This window comes from Lampris incognitus, chromosome 5 (assembly GCF_029633865.1).
Source record: "Lampris incognitus isolate fLamInc1 chromosome 5, fLamInc1.hap2, whole genome shotgun sequence".
NCBI lineage: Eukaryota > Metazoa > Chordata > Actinopteri > Lampriformes > Lampridae > Lampris > Lampris incognitus.
The window spans coordinates 59072400-59096853 of NC_079215.1; the positions used below are offsets into that span (position 1 = coordinate 59072400).

At 42.0% G+C, this 24454-nt stretch overlaps 1 protein-coding gene across 2 annotated transcripts in view; it reads right to left on the minus strand.

The window, feature by feature from the left end:
* LOC130112542 (myosin-9-like) overlaps positions 1-24454 on the minus strand; it is a 204522-nt gene that overhangs the window by 81882 nt on the left and 98186 nt on the right. For both annotated transcript variants that reach the window (XM_056279957.1, XM_056279956.1), the window contains 6 exons: positions 20469-20573; positions 20043-20195; positions 18516-18764; positions 7781-7993; positions 716-928; positions 122-283 (listed from right to left, as the gene is read on the minus strand). In XM_056279957.1, the coding sequence (XP_056135932.1) occupies positions 122-283; positions 716-928; positions 7781-7993; positions 18516-18764; positions 20043-20195; positions 20469-20573 (1095 nt within the window). The remainder of the gene's footprint in view (positions 1-121; positions 284-715; positions 929-7780; positions 7994-18515; positions 18765-20042; positions 20196-20468; positions 20574-24454) is intronic.

Genomic DNA, 24454 nt, shown 5'->3' on the forward strand with positions numbered 1-24454 from the left:
TTTTAAAGATACTTGCTTTTTTTTAACAAAAATAAATTCACACATTGTGTATTCAAGACCAGCTAGCTATTGTTCAACTTGAAATGTTTCTTCTCAGATGAGAAATTTCACACACACACACCTGTAGTTTCCTCAGCTGTTTGAGGGCCTCATCACGACCCTTGTTGGCTGAGTCTATCTGGCTCTCCAGCTCTCCCAGGTCTAGTTCCAACTTCTTCCTAGTTGACAGAGCCTGGGAGCGCTGCCTGCGTTCATCTTCTAGCTCTAGCTCCATCTCATACACCTGAGAGAGAAAATATGACAGTGAGAGAGTAAGAAAGAAAAAAAACACATTTCTGTGTTTTTTCCATTGCATGGGCCTGCTTTATGAGGTCATAGTGTAGGTAATCCATTTGCAAGATCAAAAGTGTCTCATGCTTCCTAAATAACTGCCTCCATAGGGGGTGAATGTGAGTAATAACATCTGCCTGTGTTCTGCCCACTAAAACATGTAATTTGCATTAGATTAATGAGCTGCTGAGACAAACCAATTGCCTAACATTTAATAACAGTAAACAGTAGGCATTTTCTGAAATGTTTGTGAAGTATAATCTGTGTGCCAGTTTTACTGGGAGAGGTCTTGTAATTGTAGTATAATCACCAACAACCCTTGTAAATTTCATTTTGCATGAATCTGCTCGAAGTTAACTTTGGACTCAGATGTCTTTTTGAGTACCTGTTTGACCAGCTGTTTCCTCCTTTCCTCTCCCTGTTCATCTCTGGTCTGCAGATCTCTGTCAAACTGAGCCTTCATGGCCTGCAGGTTGACCTCCAGACGCAACTTGGCATCCTCTGTAGCCTGCAGCTCATCCTCCAGTTCCTCCAGTTGGACTTGCATCTCCTCCAACTGTTGCTCCATGCCACGTTTTGACCTTTCCAGCTCATGGACCTGCGTAAAATGAGGGCCAAGAGGAGGTGTTAATGACAGGTGCTAGAGATGCGCAGTTCTAATAATAGCTTTGAAAAAGAGTATTTTGACATCCTATATCATCTATTTGGTAGAAAAGATAAATCTCTCTCTCTCTCAGAGTGCATGCTGGGAGTGGAAGCGAGAACATGGAGAGCGAATGTTTGATCGGCAGTATGAGTTTTTCCAACTTTCGTTTCGAACTAAGCTCATCTCAGCTCATCTCATCATCAGCTCAGCTGTCAGAGAAGTTTCTGACTGAAAGTGTAGATATAGATATGGTAGATGAGGGGGGCAGTCTGACTGTCACTTGTCAGAAAAGTAAATCTGAAATCAACAATAGTGGTTCAATGGCAAAGGAGGTGACAAGAAAACAGAAACAGACTGTGGGGAAAAATGGTGGAGTGTGACTCCAGTGATGAAGATTTTTTTGATACAGTGTGAGTGAGCAAACTTATGGGGTTGAGAAAATAAAACAGTTCCTAAAAAAACAAAAACAAAACAAAACAAAAACAAAGAATGCAAAAGGAATGAAAGTGGAAAATTACTTTCCAGATAAAGCGACTTTGTTACGGCGGTCTCTACTGCCCACTCCATTTCCCCGCCTCCACCGCAGCCCTCTCCTAGGGCGCTCCACGAGTTCCCTCTCTCCGGGCCCTGACATTCCCGGGACTTAGGCGCGCGCTGCCAGACAGCTGTGCTCCCGCTACAACAGGCAGCGGTAACGAGCGAGGCTCGTCCTCGTCCCACACCTGGTCCCAGTCTCCAATCACCCCACCTGTCTTCCATCTCCAATCAACTCATCCATAAGAACCTGGTCTGCACTTCTAACAGCGTGAGTTCGTGCCATAACCTCCGTGGTACCGAACCTCATCTCTAACGTTCATATTACTTGTTTCATGTTTCTAGTTTATTTATTCTTGTCTGAAGTTCCCGTTCAAGTTTCAAGGAGTTACTTTTGTACTGTTTGCCTATTACCTCTAACCTCATTATTTTCTCCTTCTGCCCTAAGGACTGTGTTGGGATTCCGGAAGCCAGCTCAAACAAGCCACTATTCGCCGCTCATCTCCATTCATCTCCGCTACTCTTTCTCATTCATTAAATCACCCACTGGGCTTCAACTTGCTCCCTGCCTCCTGAGTTGTGCATTCGGGTTCTGGGACTGAAACATAACAGACTTTTCTTAACTTGGTAAGATCAGAAACGAAGACAAAAGGAGAAGGGGTTTTTACCGAGCAGGAAATCTAAAGAAACTAGTGATCAAGGTCAGGCAAAACCTGAGCTCACACAGGGCACATACAATCGGACAAAAAGAAATTCTTTAGCTTGATTCTTTTCCCTCTTCTTAAATCAGCTCTTGCCTGAACAACATGATCTTACAGAAATACATGAAATGACCGCGGCCTCTTAACAATCGCATTACGTGATGGTGTCACGTAATGTGTTCAAATTATGTGCCGGCACCACGGAAACCATGCCAATGGAAAGTCAGTTAGGATCCTTTGTCGTGCTGGACACACGAATTCCCTGATTCAACATCATGCAATGCGGTTTTTATAATATTTTGTAGTTAACTTTAATTTTATTGTCATTTGACTGAATTTATTACAGTGTCTTAGTTACGATTTTTTGTTCACTTAAAAACCCAAACCTCATTACAGCAAAATGAGTTATAGCACACACAATTCAGTGTTTTTAGGTTCCGTGGTGCCGGCACATTATGTGCCGCCACCTTGTAACGCGAGTGTTAACAGGTCATGGTAATTTCATGTATTTCTGTGAGATCATTTTGGTCAGGCAATAGCTGATTTAAGAAGAGGGAGAAGAATCAAGCTAAAGGATTTCTTTTTGTCAGATTGTATGTGCTATCTGGTTTTTTTTTGCAATGAATGATTTTAAAATCGGCTCACTGAATTTAAAGGGAGCTAGAGACATGAGGAAAAGGATACAACTATATGAGCTGATGAGAATTGGGTGATTGTGAGCGAGTATTTCGACCAGGCCGAAGTTTATAATTGTTAACTGCACTTTAAGTTTTGTTGAGGAAATAAACGACACCACGGCTGTGTGGTCAAAAGAAGTGGTCTCGTCTCCTTTCTGTCATCCTCTACATTGGTGACCCCAACATGAGCCTTGGAAAACGAAGCTACCAGCGCAGTGGCTAACACCGTCTCGCTCAAACTGCCCGACTTCTGGGAGACGGTTGTGGCAGCATTGTTTGTTCACGTCGAGGCCCCGTTCGCTATTACTAACATCACCGTGGATGAGACCAGGTACTAATAGTATGTCGTGGCGGCACTCGGAACATTTACAGTGTCACGGATATTGGGCCTGCTGCAAGCCCTGCCACCCGTGGATAAGTATGACACGATTAAGAGGCACTTGCTGCAGACTTTTGAACTATCAGAGGTGGAGCGGGCGGATTGGTTGTTTTCACTGCAAAGCTTGGGAGATGGCAAGCCATCGGAATTAATGGACAAGATGCTGACTATGCTGGGTTTGTGCGACCCCACCTTCCTTTTCGGCCAGCTGTTCCTCCGTCAGCTCCTCTCACACATCTGTGCTGCCTTGGCCAGCTCCAAGCTGTCCACCACCAGCAACCTTCGGGACTTGGCCGCAGAGGCTGACAGGATTTTTCTGGCCAGTCGACAGCAGTGTGCAGCCGCTCTGCTGTCTGCCCACACTCTTCCACCACCTCCGGTTGAGGCTGCAGGCATCGCCGCGGCAGCAGTTTCTTATCTGCAGCAGGATTCAGGGGGACTGTGTTTCTACCATGCTAGGTTTGGAGCCAAAGCAAAGGAATGCCATGCAGCTTCAGTGGGGTGGAAAAAGCCAGGGCCGGCGGTCAGTAGTAGCCCTGAGCATCAGCCAGGAAGGAAGGCTGCTGTTTATTCAGCACACCATCTCCAGTCGGCGGTTGCTAGTTGATTCGGGGGCGCAGCAGAGCATCCTGCCTGTGACAGCAGTGGACGCGATGAACGGCATATTCGCCCCCCCCATGGATGCTGCCAACGGCACCCCCATCCACACCTATGGCATGAGTATGTGACGGTGGGTTTTGGCAGTCAGCGGTTGGGCTGGGACTTTGTGATGGCGAAGGTGTCCATTCCCCTCCTGGGCGTGGATTTCCTGCATGCTTATGGATTGTTCGTGGACGTTAAAAACCGCCACTTGATTGACACCGTCTCCTTCTGCTCCTACCCATGTATTCTGGGGGAGGCGGGTCCCATCAACCTTTCCAATATGCTCGCCACCAGGGATGAGTTTCAGAGTCTGCTCGCTGATCTTCTCATCAGCAGTCATCAAGCACAGAGTGGAACACTACATTATTACCACTGGACACCAGTCTATGCCAACATGGAGCGCCTGGAAATCGTGCGTTGCTCCGACAGTCTGTGGGCCTCCCCCTGCATATGGTCGCGAAGGCTAACGGTGGCTGGTGCCCAGGTGGTGATTACCACCTGGGCACCTCAACAATGCCACGACGCCAGACCGCTACCCCGTCACGCACATCCAGGACTTCTTCTCACTTGGCGGGGGCGGTCATCTTCTCCAAGGTGGACCTCGTGCGTGGATATCACCAGGTGCCGGTCCACCTGCAGGATGTGCCAAAGACGGCAGTAATCACGCCGTTCAGCTTATTCGAGTTCCTGAGGATGCCGTTTGGGCTAAAAGGGGCTGTGCAGACCTTTCAGCGGCTCATGGACTCTGTGCTGCAGGATATGCCGTTCCTGTTTGTTTACCTGGACGACATTCTCGTGACCAGTACGGAGCACCTGGTCCATCTCCAAGCATCTTCCGAGCAGTTCAGCAGATCAAGACCAAGCTAGTCAGACTAGCTTGGTCTAGTCAGAAAGGCACGAACTGAGGAAGCCTCTTGGATGAGAGGCAAAACATCTTCACGGATATATACCAAGTCCAGTTGCACTTGATTCAACTCCTTTGGATAACCTCGTAAAATGCTACTTGCAGATTTAATTATTATTTTCCTTCTTCTTCTTCTGTTTCTCAAATTGCTTTACACTGATTCAAGCTAGAGGGCACCACTAACAGCAAAAATATGTATCCCTTAATGTGAATTTTCAGGAAGATCCAATCAACTTTGGTCATAAAGCAACAATTTTGATATGCAGCCAATCAAACTAAACTAATAAAAACTAAGAAAAATGGCTATTATTCCACAAGGGTTACTTATGCATACTTGACGTTTACTTAAGTTTACGTAATAAAATACATTTCAAGTATACTATTTTTTGTAAGGGTACTCAGAGGCTCTCATTCATTCCCACGTGGTAATACTGAACATGGTAATGTTAGGAGCAGGAAAATAACTTTGTAGTTTCTGGTGACCATTCCACTGCTGTCAACCATCCATTATCTGCATACCGACTAAGGTCTGTCACTGGTCTGCTTAACGTCAGTTGTCTCAAATGGCCCATGTCAAATCTTTTTGTAATACACGTGTGAATAAGTTACTTGTTGTAAATCACATTTCAGTGGCCTTACGCATCCAAAATAGGTAGCGATTGTACAGAAAACGGCTTTTGTTCTTTTGTTCTTTGTATAACAGGTGTCTGAAATTCTGATTTGACCAGAAATGTTAAGTGTTTTGAGTGGCTGTTGCAGCTAGAAAAGTGCTATAGAATGCAACTTGATTGATTGATTGACAAAGGTTGTTACGATACTTGGTAAAGAGGTTGAGGGTTTTCACATTCACTACAACTTGATTGATTGATTGACAAGGGTTGTTACGATACTTTGTAAAGAGGTTGAGGGTTTTCACATTCACTACAACTTGATGACTATTAATGTCAAATTTCTGTACAGCAAATCTTTTGAATTGGGCTTGAAACCTCTAATTGCCGCCTGTGGCTATATCTAAACTTGAACATTATATTACTTACACTGATCTAGTAATAACACAATATGACATATACAACAGTACACAAGCTTATGACTTTTTTTTACATATCTATTATTAGAGTGCGGTCAGGATGAATGTTAATATTACATTATCTATATAGGGATAGGAATAATTTGTTTGGGCTAGTAGACATTTCTCCCTATAGTGCCAAAAATCCAGATCCCACCCCTGATGTTAATATGATAAAACACACTTCTCATTGACAGTGTTTGAGGTGGTTCTTCTAAAACAAACAGTGCAGTTGGTACTTGCAACGTTTCGCTAGGTTCTTGCCAAATGGTAGCAAAGGTGTTCCAGGTGGTTGCTAGGACATTGCTAGGGTGTTGTAGCTGGCTGATGGGGTGTTGCTAGGTGGTTGCTAGCTTGTTAATATAGTATATGGTTGCAAGGGTGTTCCTGGTGGTTGCCAGGGTTTTGCTTGGTGGTCGCCAGGGTGTTCCTATGTGGTTGTTAGGGTTTAAAAGGTGGTTGTGGGGAGGTTCTAGGTAGTTATGAGGTTGTTCCTGGTAATCAATTACCAAGAAGTTCCTGGCCAGGTTGTTGCTAAGTGGTTGCTAGCGTGTTTCTGGGTGGTATATTGTAATGGTGAGTTGCTAGGGTGTGGCTAGGTAGTTTCTAGTTGGTTGCTAGGGTGTTGCTAGGTGTAACAGAAGGAGTATTAGAAGTTGAAGAAGTAGTGGTAGGTGTAAATGGAGAAGGAGTAGTAGAAGTAATGGTAAGAATTGGAAGTGTTAGAAAAAGTAGGAGTATTTGGAGGAGGACTTGCAGTAGCAGTTATAGTAGGAGTTGAAAGATTAGTCAGAGTGGTAGAATGAGGCGCATTAGCTGGGGGAGTAGTACTTGCAGAATGAGTAGTAGTAGTAGGAGTAATATTAGGAGTTGAGGAAAAGTGTAGGAATATAGGGAATGTTCAAAGGAATAGGAGTAGTTTGAGGTGGAGTAGGAGTAGTACAAGCAGTGTAAGTAGGAGCAATAGTAGGAGTTGTAGGGCTAGAAGGAGGAGTATGAGTGGTAGTAGGAGAAACAGTAGGAGTTGTAGGGGTAGAGGGAGTTGGAGTGGTAGGAGGAGTTGTAGAAGTTGGAGGAGTAGTAGAAATAGTTCAAAAAGTAGGAGTAGGAGTAATAGTATGAGGTTTTGAAGGAGAAGGAGCGTAAAAATATAAAAGTTTTGTTAAATGTTGAAAAAATTAAAACATTAACTAAATGTGGAAAAACTTTTCACACACTTGTTAAATGATGGAAATTTTCTATATTTGTTAAATATAACGTTTTGATATATTTAATAAAATGTTGAGAAATTGTTCAGATATTTAGTAACTACTCAATTTTGCCATAATGTAATGATGCTTAAATTCAACACTTAAGTATCATTTTAAGTAAATTCACACAAGTTATAAATCTTATAAATTTAACGAGCTTTAGCTTAAATGTGACAATTTCTGATATTTATCATAATCTAATATGTGCACCTGAAACATGTATATTTTTGTTACATTTAGTGCTCCATAAAAAAGAAGACAAAGACAAAGAAGAAGACGGAGAACAAGAATGAAGTTGGAGAAGACAGGGAAGACAAGAACACAAAGAAGGTGAAGGATAGGGTTCAAGCAGTACATGCTTGGGCTCCTAAAAAATCCTGAAAGTATAAGAAAAGTACCTTCATATAAAAATATGAGACTGTACAAATGCTATTCTTTTTTATATATTTCTTGTTAGAGCAACATTATGTCATTGATAACTTGCTGAATGGATGAAATAGGCATTTTTCCTTTTGGATTGTTTAAAAAAAATAAAAAAAATAATCAAGATCACTTTTCGATCCAAACTGGACCTAATACATCCTATGAGCTTCTCCTTTTACTTGATTTCCCTATACTCAATTGCCAGCTCCAAAAGATTTTTGCTCTTACACTCTTGCCAACATCATCCTTAGAAGACATCAAGTCCTCCATCTCGGCCTTGAGCATCTTATTGGCCCGGTCTAGCTCATCCTTGAGGTCAATCATGGTCTCCAGCTCACGAGTCAGTGTCAGAGCCCGAGTTTCCTTCTCCCTGGCCTCAGCTTCAGCACGGTCGCGCTCCTCAGCATTCTGGGTAGAAATGGATTTCTCCTCAGCCAGCATCTACAAAAAGCAGAAATCAGGAGTATTGTATAAGCTTAACTGTAATAGTTCATTGGACTCTTGGCTTTGCTAACATCACATGGTCTTTATGTTATTGTCACCATGCTAAACCTCAGGGCATGTAGCGACTTGTTCAAATTTACTAAAGATATAAGTAAGCAGATTCTCACTCTACATTTTCCAAAGATGTGCAGTTATCCTGGGGCAAGCTTTGAATCATTTGTACCAATAAAAAAAAAAGCCACTGAGTTGTGAGTGGTCTTTGGTCAAATGCTGAAAACCCAAATGACTGAATTACTAAGAAAAAACAATTAACTAAATCAGTCTTTTAAACGAAATCAGTCTTTGAAACAACCCATACAAACAAATCACACAAGATGTGGGGAAAAAGGAAGTGTTGTTAAGTCCTCCATTTTAGCAATTGGCAGTTTGGGTCTTTTTAATGGGTTTGTACTTTTTATGTACTTTTTGTAATTTTGTTTACCTTTTTAGATACTTTCTAATGTACCTTTTTTTTTTACAGTAGATGAAACAAACAAAATTAGGTTTTTTTTTTGGGTTTTTTTTTTACAAATACCACTCATTTAAACCCTGGGCTCGTCATACCCCTCCTGCACGTGTGTTCTTCTATAGCCTGTTGGCTGTTACTATTGGCTAATGGAGGAGTGCACTAAACATTAGCAGAAAATTGTAGCACTTTAATGGAACATGAACCAAATGCTTCAAGAACAAACAAACAGGAAAAAAAACAAAAACAAAAAAAGTATTCCTTGTATTTTAGTTCATTTATATATAAAATATGTTGTCCATCATGTAAAAATATCTTCACTGTTTTACTTCACAATGCTCCCTTAATTTATTACCATAAGCAAATTGGTTTTAACTTTGTTAACAGTGGTAAAATCTATGGCATTCTTCCTCTGCTGTTGCTCCCACTGCATTGCATTTACCATTCATATTATTCGAGTTTACATGAACAAAGTTAAATTAATGATCCGAGTTCCCTGATTCTGCTTCCTTTTTATTTGTGCATTTGTAAGCTAAAAGTCACCACAAGATATGTGTTACAGAAATGTGACTGCGATAGTATAGGGATCAGGATCATTTATGGCTGTAGGGCTTATTCTCATAAATTTGATCTATCAACATATCTGAAATGCCATATCTACGTATATCAAAATAAAATTGGTCAAAACCACTGACTGAAAATGAATGGAAAACTAATACAGTGCCATGAAAAAGTATTTGGCCCTTCCCGATTTCCTCTATTTTTGTGTATTTGTCACAAAATTGTTTCAGATCTTATATTACAAAATCTAATATAAAACGTTTAGAGACTTATATTACAAAATGTAATATCAGATGAAGAGAACCCCAGTATGCATAAAATTCAATTTTAAATGATACATTTATTTAAGGAAAAAAAAATTCTGGCAGTGTGTTTATGCATGCTCAATAATCCAGGCAGGGAAATCACAGAAAGTTGAATCAGTTCATCTGGACGCAACGTTTATTGAGAGATACGTTTCATCACTCATCTAAGTGATCTCTTTATTCTCAATGGACTGCAGGTATCCCACACCCTCATAAACAATACAGTGGCATAATGACCGAGAACAACGATTGGTTTCATATGCAAATTGTCGTGACGACTGACTAAAATTGCAACAGCAATGTGTACTATTCACAGAGGGTTGAAGAATACATGCAAAAGGTAGCCATATGAAATTACAAAACGACCCCACCCTTAGCAATAGGACCACCTTTAACACTGACCAATTGTGTCTGCTCCTTATGCTGTGTCTTTAGTCCATGTACATCACATACACAAGGCTCAGTGTTTTCGGTTTTTATTTTTCAAAGCCATCCAGCATGCCGAGTTTCGCCACAAGAGTACACTCTTACATAACCTCACATGAACAGGAACAACTTTTGGATCCGTGGAAACATAAAATCCGGGTGAAAATCAGTTTAAACCCATCCGCTCCTTTCAAAAAAAAATCTGGCATTTTTCGGTGAAAATCGGTAAAAACCGAAAAAGCTGAGCCTTGCACATACAGGGGGCAGTACTACAGGCAAACACATGGGTGTGCTATGGGTTTCACAGTTTCACCTATAGTGACCAACTTGTATACAGTGAAATGGAAAAGAGGGCTCTGTGTTCTGTCCAGGGACACCACCTAGCCATTGGTTCACATTTGTGGACGACACCAGGGTTAAAATTAAATCTCAGGATGTACCGCATTTCAACGACCACCTTAACTCTGTGAAAGACCACATCAAGTTCACCAGGGAGGATGTGAATAATGACAGATTAGCCTTCTTAGACTGTGAAATTGCAATTTGTGATTGGTGACATTTGATTGTTGATATATATCGTAAAACCAACACATTCTGATCAGTCACCAACATCATTGGCAGTCACTCAGGGTCATGTCCTGCTTCTAGGTTCTTGTGGGTGTAGAGGCCGGTCCTGGAGCTGAATGTTTTGGGGCATTGTGGGTAAGGGTGTGAAAAAGTGGTTGAGGATGTGGCCTTTCTGGTAACTCACTCCTTTCTGAGTCTGTGCTTGTTTTCAGCAGCACATTGGAGGTCATGGTTGTAGCGCCCAGCATCCTCACGGACAGCCAGTCTCCAGCCCTCTCTATTTTTCATTGCTTGTTCCCAGGTGTTAAGGTTGATGCCAAACCTTTTGGTGTGGGCCATGATGTTATCTTTATATCACTTATTTTGTCCTCCTGGGGCACATTGTCCTGTCATGAGCTGAGAGTAAAGGACTTGTTTTGGGAGGCAAGAGTCAGACATGTAGAGGACATGGCCAGTGCATCTCAGCTAATGTTTTGCGATGGTGGCAGTTATAGTAGGCATGTTGGCCTCCTTGAGGATGCTGAAGTTGGTGCATTTATCCTCCCAGCTGATCTTAAGTATCTTCCTGAGGTATTGTGTTTGGTATGCCTCGAGTGCCTTCAGGTGTCTACTATATGTGGTCCAGGTTTCTGACCCATACAGTATGGGTCAGCACTACCACTTTGTACACCAGACTTTTTGTTCAGGCCTGAAGGTTGCAGTTTTCAAAAACCCTTTTACTCAGTCTTGAGAAGGCCCGGCTGGCATAAGTGAGACGATGGTGTATTTCAATGTCAATTTTGGCTTTGGAGGAAAAAAAGCTACCAAGATATGGGAACAGTTCCACGTTTTCAAATCTGGTGCTGTCTACAGAGATAGATGGGGGCAGAGCAGGCATATTTTTGTTGGGTGGGGGTTGGTAGAGGATAAGATTCTTTTTATGTTAATGGCCAGGCCAAGCTGCTCATATACCTTTGAAAAGGCATCCAGTATGCTCTGTAGTTCCTCTTCTATGGGCAACACTAAGGCATTGTCATCAGCGTACTGCAGCTCTTTGATGAAAGTGGTCGTGGTTTTACCTTTAGCTCTAAATCTGTTAATATTAAGAAGATTCCCATCAGTTCTGTCAACAAAGATCTCAGTGGTGGAACAGGTGGAAGATGTCTTCATGTCAAAATGTCAGTGAAGGCGGATGAAGGCTGCAACAGAGGATGGTCTCCAATAGTATTGGTTCTCTATGCCATTGGACTCTGGCCAACCCCTGCCAAGGACTGTGTCGCGGCTGCAGGTACATCAGCCTCTCCACGTAAAAAGCTGTCATGCACAGGTGACCTACTGCAAGGATCAACCCATAAACATCATCAGTCAAATCACTGTGTTAATCAGGAAGAGGTGACATGGGCAGAACAGTGAAGTCTAGCAGCCCCTAGCCACAACCTGGCACACAGGCAGAAGGGCTTCTTGGCTGCTGCACCCATAATTGAGCAGCCCTATTTAGGATCCGCTCTGCTCACCACAGGTGGGGAAGGGGCTAGAAAAGATTCCCTAAACATAGTCTGCCTCATACCTCCTGTCTCAACTACTGCATCCAGCGGAATTATCACTGTGCAGTCAGAAACTGATCAACACTTAAGGTTTGACTGGATTAAATCTTAAGTATCATTCACTAGATCACAAACTAGAAGTCACCAGGATGCTGTACCACTGAGCTGACAACGTCCCCACTGACACAGCAGCCGAGGAAGGGGAGAAATCCCACATTGACCAGGCCCTAGTTAAGTGTGGTTATCCTAACTGTATGTTTGTCAAAGCCAGGAAGACACCCATAGCCAATCGAAGAGAGGAGAAAGAACAACAGCTGCCTAAGCGTAAACCAGTGGCGCTTCTTTATGTGGTGGGAGTTTTAGAACAGTTGAGATGTGTATTTTCCAAACACAGCCTCTTAGTTGCTTTCAAACACCAAAACACACTGCGCCAGAAAATGGTCCACTCAAACATCGAGTCCTCTGGCACAAACAGAGCAATATAGTGTATGCTGTTAAGCGCCAGGAGGATTGCTGTGACTTGTACATCAGGGAAACCAAACAGACACTGGCCAAGGGGATGGCACAACACAGAAGAGCTAAAGCGTCAGGTGAGGACTCCACAGTCTACACCCATCTACAGGCCAATGGCCACTCTTTCAAGGGTGACGATGTGCACATTCTTCAAAGGGAGGAACGCTGGTTTGAACGGGAAGTCAAAGAGGACATCTATGTGAAGCTCTGTGTGAAGAGGGAACAATCATCCCTGAACCGAGGGGGGGGGGGGGGGGGCTAAGAGTAGATCTGCTCCCATCTTACAATGCTGTGATTGCAAGTATTTCCCAATTAGTCCATGGGCCAGAGGCAAAAATTTCACTATTTCATCCATCTCAGGGTAGCAAAACTTTATTGTGATCTTTGAAAAGATGCATGTCTGTAGATGATATTTTGGTATGATAGCCCTTCCTAAGTGGTAGCTGAGTCACAGTTATCAGCTCATGAAGTTAATAACCCCTAATCATAAATTCAGTTTTGCGACACTAGTGTATATCTGGTTAAAGTTCATGTAAGGACATTTGCCAATATTTAATAATATAGTGTTTGATATCATTTTAAAGGGGACCTTTTAGGCTTTCATTTAAGCCCATTGTTGTATTTGTATGACAAACACAGAGGTCATGTGACCTCTTTAAACCATAAATGACACACATTTTCCCACAATCTTCGCCTAAACTATATTCTTTCTTTTAGCACTGTGGCATCAAGAGACGTCAGGGGTACAAAACTCAACAACTGCAATACAGAAGAGATTCCAAGGATTCAGAAAATGTATAATATACCCATACTTTTTCTTTGTGAGAGGTGATTTTGAGCCTTAAATTAGAAGTCACTGGCTCAGGCCCATTCACCTCCATTATTTGGACCAACATAGTATTTCAATAGGATAATTCTTCCCAAGGAGTAACTTAGTCATAGCTATCACCTTTCAATGACACCATTCGTGATTCAAAGAATAAGAAAAAAAATAAGAACTATACATTTAATACACCTCATCTTCATCATCATCATCATAGTCGACCAGTTTCACATCAACCTCTATGTCCTCCTCCTCCTCTCTCTGATTGGTCCAGGTTTGTAGCTTGCACATTTCTGTGCACTGCAGTCTGTGGGCAAGGCAGGAGCAGTCAGGAAGCTTGCAGGTCCGTACACACTTGCAGGCCATAATTTCCAGGACAGCCAGTGGTGCTGGGGGTCCTCGCATCCATTCTAACATCAGCATACCTGTAAGAATAAGTGGAACATATTTCTAATCCATTTCAGCGAGGAAGTTGAATGTTGAGAAATTACCTATACATATTATTTTAGCATTATAGCATGATGAACATGTATGTAGTGAATTATTGTGAGTATACCTTGGTCATCAGTTGTCCATCCATGTCCTTTTGGCCCTGGTATGTCTGGTTGTCCTTCCAGGCAGCGCCTCCACACTGCTGCCTGGTAATTGGCATGCTGGATATGCATCTGTAAACAGTCCTTGCAAGGAGGAAGTACACTGGACTCCACTTCACCCCTTTTGCTGCAGAACAGCAAGTAATGCAGATCATTGACATCACATAGGCTAGATGATGGCGCATACAACCTGCAGACAAATTATTCCATATTGCTGTACAATTCGTTTGATACATCCCAGGATGTTCCCAGGGTTTTGACGGACTCTTGCAATGTCCTGTTTCCTTTGATCAGTTTGAAAGCACAAAGTTTACCACGTCCTGCAAATGCACTTACACTATCACAACCTGTGAAGGCATGTACACCTACAAGAGCATCACATAGGTCATCCCCAAGGAGCTGAGCAAGGTTGCTGATGTTGATGTACCTTGTCCGATTCTGTGTGCCACACTTCAGATACAGGGGGCAGTTTATCTTCTTACAGTATCCAAGACAAAGGATCATGACATCTGTATCCTCGCTCACAATAACTGTGGTTTGATAGCCATTCTTATTGGCATGATTTGCATGTAAGAGCATGCGGGTATCCGCCTCCTCATGGGAAGATTTCAGGTCTTCAACAACATTCCAGTCTGTTTTGCCGAGACAATAGCATGTCTCTCCACAGGTTGCAAATAGCTGCTTGTCCTCCTTAAGCCTTTGAAGGTTCTCTGGTTGCTTCCACTGGTCCACGATGAACGTTATCAGTGCTGTTTTGCTGTATGGATTACTTAAGAGTTTTCTCCACTGCACAACCTTGTGTCCCGGGGCAATGTTTTTCCATTGAGTGCTACTTGCTGAACCACGATTGCGTCTCTCAGCATTCTTGATCAATGTTTTCCTGTATACATCAAACACCACATGTATCCGCTTACTGTGTCCTCCTTCATGCAGCACTAGGTTCAGCACAGATCCAGCAATCTCTCCAAAGGTTTTGCCATCACCTTTCATTTTCTGAACAAGGCTCATTCCATCAATGATGCATGCAGAATGTTCTCCAATTTCTTCTACTGCTGATCCTGATTTCTCCAACTCTCTTGCAAGAGCAGCCTTGTTAGTTTTCCATAGTGAGCCATCTGGATTTGAAAGTGCCCAAGGTAGTGGACCAAGAGGATGAGCCAGGACATCTTTAATGTGAAGATCTCTACTTTGTGAAACCATGATCATATGTCCAAAGAGAGTTCTATCTGCTTTCAAGGCCACTTCCTTGTTTTTTGCCGGCTTTCCTCTACTTTTAGTGACACTTGCAAATGTCTTCAGGTTCTGTTTTTTCATTGTGTCATGGAACTTGGCTGTTGGTGAACCTTTTTCCAAACGCTCACTTCTGAACTTTTGATATGCTTCCTCTCCAGTCTGGTGAGCTTGCAGCAGATCACGGGCTATGTCGGATGACACAGTGATTCTTGTCGAAAGACTGATTATATCAGATTGATCTGCACCTAGAGGGTTTACCCAGCTTTTCTCCATAAGTTCTACAAAGGCATTAACATCTGCCCGGTCCTTCTCTATCCTTGTGTTCTGTAGATCATGATGATTTACACTTTCTGTAGGATCATTGCCTGTCATGTTCCTGAGTTGCCTTAGATACTGACTTCTGTTTTCTGAAGTGAGATAGTATCTGGTCACTGCTCCAGCTTTTCAGCTGAAACCTTTGGTCCCTCCTGCAGTCTGAGTATCCTTGTTTACAGTCTCTTCAATTGTCTGGTCTACTGGAATTTTTCCAAAGGGTTTGTTCCTTCCCAGCTGGACAGAAAAACCACCCTCTACAAAGTGTGCATGAACAGCAGGATAATCAACCTCCGGGCAAGACATTTGAGCATAGTAGAATGGTAGATATCTGGCATAGTTCAGTTTATCATAGGCAAAGCACCATGGAATGATGGCCCTGATTGCTGCAAGATGCAACATCCACTTTCCCTCTCTTGATGCTCGAATAAGACTCAGCATAATCTCAACCATGTCCACATAAGACATCCAGAAGGCTGAGAGCGGGCCATTGTCTTCTTGAAGGTAGTTGAGGAACTCATTGAAATGTGTCAGAATAAGCTGACGTGAATCTTGCTTAAGGGTGTTCTCAAATCTGGGCTGTGATACTTCATCACACATGTTCGCGATTGCTTGCAGAGTTTCTGCCAAGTGAATGAGATCTTCAGGATGATTCTCTTCTAACCAGGGATGAAAACCTTTCCATGCTAGTTTCAACAGAGCCTCATAGAGCAGTTTGTGGAGCCGTACTGCTCGGTTATACCTGTGACCATCAATAACCCCTGTGATTGAACAATCAGCTATCACTCCTGCCTCTATGCAAAGGTCTCTTAGACCAGCATCTGCAAAACGTTTTCCAATCGTTGCCATGAAAATGCAGATGGTATGAAAGACCCCCATTCTAAGGATGATGTTCTTGAAGTGTTCTGGGTGTTTCCAGGTGATTTCAGCAGCTTTGGCGTAGAATGCCTGGTCAAAAACAACAACAATGTTGTTGAGCTGCAGAGACTTCATAATGCTTATCGACTGGTGAAGAACCTCATTAACTGTTGATAGCTGTGTGGCAGGAGCGTTGATTGTGGGCAAATAGCCGATGCTATCTTCTTGTACACTTGTATTGCTGTGGGTGAGGATGTTGAACCCAGTCCAGCTACAAACATCTTTGTTGGCTTGTCGAGCCATCAGCCACATGTGATATCTGTCCGCTGCATCCTGTAGGATAGCGGCATGATCAGCATCAACTGTATGTACAGCTGGAGGATTGGCACGCTTTCCTGCATTGTAAATGGGGAGCCGCATCTCGTTGTAGTTTTAGCTTTCCTTCCAGTTTGTCTAAACACCTCCCACTAACTTAAGGCTCACAATCACCTCTCACAAATAAAAGTATGGGTATATTATACATTTCCTGAATCCTTAGAGCCCCTTGAGTATTCCAGTTGTTGAGTTTTGTGCTGCTGATGTCCCTTGATGTCACAGGGCTAAAAGAAAGTATATAATTTAGGCGAAAATTGTGGGAAAATGTGTCATTTATGGGCTAAAGAGGACGCGTGCCTTCTGTGTTTGTCAGACATATACGGCATTGATCTTAAATGAAAGCATAAAAGGTCCCCTTTAAAATGATATCAAACACTATATTATTAAACATTGGCAAATGTCCTTACATGAGCTTTAACCAGATATACACTAGTGTCGAAAAACTGAATTTATGATTAGGGGTTATTAACTTCATGAGCTGATAACTGTGACTCAGCTACCACTCAGGAAGGGCTATCATACCAAAATATCATCTACAGACATGTACCTTTTCAAAAATCACAATTAAGTTTTGCCACCTTGAGATGCACCAAAAAATGGTCTGGCCCATGGACTAAATCCTCTGTGAATGGTACATATGGCCATTGTAACTCTAGTTAACGGTCACATCAATTTGCATATGAAACCGATGTTTTCAGTCGTTATGACACTGTATTGTTTATAAAGGTGGGGATACCTGCAGTCAGTTGAGACTGAAGAAGTCACTTAGATGAGTGATGAAATGCTTCTCTCAGTAAATGTTGCGTCCAGATGAACTGATTCAACTTTCTGAGAACTTCTGGCAGTGTTATTGTATTTTACCCACTCTTGTATCAATTTAGCTAAAAAAATGAAGAAACACGTTCATTAAATTCATTTTTAGTCAGGTCCTTTTGAATTTCTTGCAGTTCTGAATACTTCATGCAAAATCAAAAGCAAAGTTAATTTGCAAACCATTGCAAATGGCCAGCAATTGATTGCTCTTTACCTTAGTGTACTTTGCGTGCATTTATGTACATAGTCCTATGCATCCGTGTTGAGCACACCATCTCGCTGAGTGCTTACTGAATAATCTATTTTACAATATATCAACAAGAAATTGTTACCCATTAAAGTTTATGCTTTTATCGCACAAAATGGTGCCTTACATGTAAATTTACAAGAATTTAAATGTTTCCATTAGGTATTTTGATTTTAATTTTAATCGCATCCTCCATTTCAAATCTGTAGGGTTGTTTCCTTTGGTCAAATATAAATAACCATCTTTATAAATACTTTACACCTAGGGACAATTAAGTACAGCCGGTGTGTCTGCCCTGTGATGGGCTGGCGGCCTGTCCAGGGTGTCTCCCCGCCTGCCACCCAATGACTGTTGGAATAGGCTCCAGCATCCCTGCGACCCTGAGCAGGATAAGCAGTTTGGATAATGGATGGATGGATACATTTTCATCTATGAGTACAAAATAGCCTAATAAGAACAATAAAACTTGCTGAAGAAAAAGCTTTTACATGCATATATTATCAACCAGGCCTACGATAATACCTAAGTTTCACACTTTGTAAAACATTTCCTAGAGAGGCAAGGCAGCAGTTCTGGCTTTTTACTTTCAATGTTTCGAGGCAAGCTTATCATGTCAAATGAACCATGGGCTCATGTTTAGTTTGATTAATCTTCGAGTAAAGTCATGCAAGTAGGCAGGGATAGTGTTTAATTTTTACTCCAAATATGTTCAACTCATGAGAGTTCAATACATTGTCGAGTTGCCTCAGCACAACTTGAACACTAAAAAGATCGTTCATAGGTATTAGTTCATTCATTTTTGTCCAACACTACCCCATTTCCACTTAACACTTGTAGGGGATACAAAAGCTCAGCGGCATCGTACCTGGTCAAACTTCTTTTGCTTCCGCTCTAGGTTGGAGACAATCTGCCTAAGGTGATCCTGGTCCACAATGAGGTCATCCAGCTCCTGCTGCAGACGGTTTTTTGTCTTGTCCAGTTTGTCATAGGCTGAGGTCTTCTCCTCTAGCTGCTGGGTCACACTGTCGAGCTCCCGCTGGAGACGCTTACGGCTCTCCTCTGCTCCCTCCAGGGAAGAGGCCTCCTGCTCCATTTTCTTCCTCATATCTGCCAGCTGAAGAACAGAAGTGTAGGGTTTGAGGTGGGGGTGTATTATTGCAGGTAGGTTGAGTGAATGTAGCTCATGACACAATGAGGGCTAACACAATGAGGATTTTTTTCTTGGCTTGCAAAAATGTTTAGAAAAAAGATAGGTTGAGGATATTGAAAAGAGTCTTTTCTGGGAAATGCTGACTTCCTGAGTGCTAGTGACATGTATGTTATGCTTCTGAGAATACTGAAGATTTAAGATCACATGTTGGCTTTCATAGGAATAAATAAACAAAAAACTGTATTCTTCACCTATATTCAGATCAGACCTTGCTACTCACGGCAAAAAGAGCTGGTATTTCAGTCAAATAAAAAACAAAAGCAAACAGTTTTTCCTCTACATGCTGAGCAAGAAATATAGAAGAAGAATAAAGGAAAAAGATGGCAGAATGGTGAGTCATTAAATCCTTAACACTAGGATGACTGGGATTTCAGTCCTGCCTAAAATGACCATGGGCGATCACAATGACCGCTGGTTTTTAAACTCTACATTCTGTCAGGATAAATACCCACTTGAGATACTAATGCATTGTATATATTAGTATGTCTGTTAGGAAACGACTGACACCAAAATTAACATTTTAACAACTATTATACTGTTTTTCAAACAATTTAAAATGGCTGCTGTCCAACGCCTGTAAATACTGCAATGCCTCGGTGGTAGCCATGGTGTGTCTGGAACGGCATCTGAAACCAGACACGCTGGCAACTATCAAAAATCAAGTTTAGACCATTTCTCTGCACTGGAGAATGCTAGTGTGTTTCAAGGAAAGAGTAATGAACTTCAACAAAGGACATGATGCAACCAACACACGTCATAAATAGTGACATGACGCACACGATGAGACACAAATTATGAGCCATCTTTTTGATGGCTCATGGTAGTTTTAGGTAGAATTTATCATAACTTTTTCTGTGCAATTGATCTAAAATTAATTTTAATGCAAATATTTACAATTTTAGGGGCACTCAGGGAGTGGCAGGTCTGTGTCTCCCCCCCCAAAGTTATTAAACTTTGAAAACCCAAAACCATCAAAATGATGGCCTTGTTCATTCTACTGTTAAGAATAAAGAAAGAAAAAAATGGGCTGAGTCAACTACAAAGGAGTGATTCTATATAAAAAAGGAAAACTGGGATGGATGGATGGATGGATAGCAACACAAGCGTACTTTACAGCAAAGTCAAGGCCTTTGTTCAAGTGAACCTTGGTGCCTTGGTGTGTAAGCAGAGAGGGTAACCCACCTGAGACTGCAGGGTGTAGACCTGCTTCTCCACATTCTTCTTGCTCTCCTCCTCTTCTTCCAGCATCTCCCTCAAGTTGTTCTGCTCAACCTCCATCTGCCTCAGGCGGGTGGAGAGGGAGAGCTTCTGACGGGTCTCCTCCTGGAGCAACTCCTGGAATCAAGAATAGCAGATGCTGACTAGACTAGACTGCATCTAATGACTGGAACAGTTAAGCTGCATGATAATGCTCTTTGTAGGCTTAAATGTCTTTAAACTAAGTTGGGCTATAATAATAATAATAATAATAATAATGTGTCTTGTTTTGTTTTCATTGCACAAACAAGAGTGTGAATGAATGAGTGCTAGACAGGAGAATGGTAGAGCAAGTGTAGGCACAAATGATTCCATTTGTGTGTGTGTGTGTGTGTGTGTGTGTGTGTTTACCTGTGTATCCTGTAGCTGAGACTCGACAGAGGAGTAGTCCTTGTTGGCTTTGATGCTCTTACTGTCAGCCTCACTAAGGAGGCTGTTGACATTGTCCAGCTCGGACTAAAAATTAGATAAAAAGAACCAAATTATTAGAACCATTTTAATTTTTCCACCTAACTGGTCCATCCTTACTTCCATTATGTAGAAAGTGCATCCATCTTTAAAGACTCTCACAAACATTGTCCTCTAAAGTAAAGTTACCATAACTCAAACAAACATTTGCAGTACATTCATGTGCTTGATAGGTATGTGCTTTAGTCAAAACTAAGTAGTTGGTCACCCAGCTTGCATTCATTTTCACCCACTTTTTGGTCTAAAATGAAAACCACGATGCTGATGAAACAACTGATTTATACAGGACTGATTCAGCGAGGAAGGCAAATGGATGGATGGATGGATTGATGGATGGGAGGAGGCAACATAGGAGGCAATGTCACAATTTGGTCAAACAGTGTTGCATCAAGAATTCAGCTTTTCTTGTCTTGAATCACCCCAGATGGAGGGATCCCCCTCCCCAAATGGTTCTTACTGGTGGGCAGGTAGTACACCAATCATGGTGTAACTCCTCCTAACTGTAATGCATGTGATTTGCCCATTTCAGACCACAAGTAAGTGTCTTTCAGTGTTAACTTAATATTATCCAAAACAAATTTGTTATATTCCATCTCATTCCATAACATTAAGAATATTGGTTTATCTGCTTTTTCTAGTGGAATTGGTAATTTCCCCAGCAAAGACAATTTATCTACCCCAGACGAACTGGTCTCTCATTACAACAATGGACTTTATAGTCTTTTAAATGGTCTTGCTCCTTTAAAACCCCAGTCTGTTTTCTTCACCCACTCTGGCCTTTGGTTTTAAACCTGAATTACGCCAGCTTAAAGCGAAAGGCTGTTGCCTGGAATGCCTTTATGTGAAAACTCACCTTGTTTATAAAGACATGTATGACAACCACATACTTCATTATAAGGAGTCTCTTTCCACAGCAAAATCATCCTATTATGCAAATTTAATCAGATCAGGCAAGGGGAACACAAGAGCCCTGCTTTCCATGGAAAACAACATTTTACAGCCACCGGACACTCTTGCACCTCACCTGTGTTCAACTGCTCAATGTAACACCTTCATGACCTTTTTTAATGCTAAAATTGAAAATATTCACCACCAATTGACCTCTTCAAACAATACAACATACAGTTCACCTTATTCACCCTTCTATGTTCCCCATTTTTTTCCCCCACAGTTGCAGTTGTTGTTGAACAGTTGCATTTCTGGTACATGCTCACTTGACTGACAGCAATCAGTTTGAACAATTTCAGTCTGGTTTTAGCTCCTATCACAGTATAGAGACAGCCTTGGTGAAAATTACTAATGACCTGTTGATGGCAGCTGACTCTGGGCTCTTAACAATACTCGTTCTTCTTGATCTGAGTGCCACCTTTGACACCATCTCACATAACATCTCCTAGAGAAATTAGCTTCCATTGGCCCCTCTCTTTCCTGGTTTAGGTCATATCTCTCTGGCCACACTCAGTTTGTCCAGCTTAAATATTTGAGATCATAGTCCTTGCACAGTCCACAGGATATTTAAACTTAATTTCCTGTTACTACTGGTGTTCCTTGGGGCTATGTTTTGGGCCCCCTCGTAATTATTATTTACCCTTTACCTCTTGGCCACAGGAAATTTGGCATTATATTTCACTGCTAAGCAGATGATACCCAGCTCTATCTATCCACTAAGCCTAGTTCCACCTGCCAGCCCACTTCCCTTTCTGACTGCTTACCACAAATTAAATACTGGTTCTCATACAACTTCCCCAAACGTAATAGTGATAAAACCGCGGAGTTCCTCGTAGGTACTAAATCTACTCTGGCTAAACCCGATAGTTTTTTCACTGACTATAGACAACTCTAGAGTTCCTCCTCACCCTCAGTTTAAGAGTCTAGGTTGTCACATTGGACAGCACATTATCTTTTGAAGCACACGCCAACAATGTTACTTGCTCTGCATACTTCCACCTACACAACATTAATCATCTTCACCCGTTGCTTACACTTAACAGCACCACCATTCTCATTCACACCCTGATTACATCCCACATTGACTACTGCAATTCTCTTCTCTTTTGTCTTCCTCTCAAGTGTCTTAATAAACTTCAATTGGTCCATAATTCAGCTGCTAATATCATTACCAGAATTCCTTCCATAGATCATATCACTCCTATTTTTCAGCAACTTCACTGGCTCCCTATTAAAGGCTATATCAAGTTCAAGATCTGCTTTTCATCTTTAATGCCCTTAATAACCCAGCACCTTTCTATATTTCTTCACGCCTTCATATCAACACACCCACCCATAAACTCAGATCTTCTGCTATCCAACTCACTACACCATCTGCCCGCTTGACTACCCCCACCTCTGGAACTTTCTCCCACAAGACATTCACAACATTGATCCACTTTCCACCTTCAAATCCCATCTAAGCCACACCTTTTCAAATTGGCATATTCTCTGATCCTAACTCCAATGGTTACACCCACATTGAGTTTTGCAGTGATGATGATTTTATACCTATCTCTTGTATTAACTTAATATTGTATACCCCTGCTTTGTTTGATATTATGATGACTGATACAGTGCTGTGCGTTTGTAACTTAGTTTTGCAAGGTGTTTTTGAGTGCCCTGAAAGGTGCCCATAAATGAAATGCATTACAATTATTATTATTATTTCTTTTGTGTTTCCTGTTTTACATCCTGTGGAGCTGGGTCCAAACTATTGACCTGAGGCACTATAGGGCAGATGTCACTTGACTGACAGTACTCATCCTAATATGTGGGCTGTTCCAAGTAGGGCGATCTTCTGGACTGCATGGATGTTGATGTTGCCTGGGATATGGTTGGTGAACTTTTCCATTCCCTTCTTCATCAGTCCTAGAGCTCTGATGACCACAGGTGTTGCTTCGGTCCTCATACTCTACATCCTGTTGAATTCAATCTCCAGGTCTTTGTACTTGGTCAGCTTCTCTGTGACTTTCACTGTGTTTTTTTTTTTCCAGATGGTATTGGCATGTCGATGAGCATGCACCTCTTATCCTTCCTGTCCTTGATAATAACGTCAGGCTTGTTGGCTTTTATTTCTCTGTCAGTGTGGATGGGCATGTCCCACAGGATGGTGACAATATTGTTCTCAGTGACCGTTTATTATGTTTATTATCATTATTATTATTAACCCAGCTACTGAGGACACACAAGCCAGTGTATTCTTAGTGCTGTACCCAAGCCTGGAGAAATGGGAAGGGTTGCATCAAGAACAGCATCTAGCATAAAACCTTTGCCAAATCAAATATGTGGATCATAAATCAGATTTCCATACTGGTTCGGTTTAGGCCCGGGTTACAAATGACCACCACCGGTACTGTTGGCCAGCAGGGTACCGGTGGAAACTATGCTACTATTGGGCGAAGGAGAAGGAGAGGTGGAAGGCATGTCCAGATGCAGCGGGAGAGGAGAAAAGGGTAAGAGTGTGGAGATGGGAGTCAGAACTTTGAATGTTGGCATCATGACTGGTGAAGGGAGAAAGCTGGCCAACATGATGGAGAGAAGGAAGGTAAATATACTGTGTGCAAGAGACCAGATGGAAGGAGGATGAAGCCAGGAGTATTGGATGTGGGTTCAAACTCTTTTACCATGGTGTGGATGGGAGGAGAAATGGGGTAGGGGTAATTCTGAAGGAAGAGTATGTTAACAGTGTGTTGGAGGTGAACAGAGTGTCAGACAAAGTGATGAGAATGAAGCTGGAAATCAAAGGTGTGATGATTAATGTTATCAGCGCATGTACCCTGAAAGTTGGGTGTGAAATGGATGAGAAAGAATAATTTTGGAGTGAGTTGGATGAAGTAGTGGAGAGTGTAACCAAGGAGGAGAGCGTGGTAATTAGAATG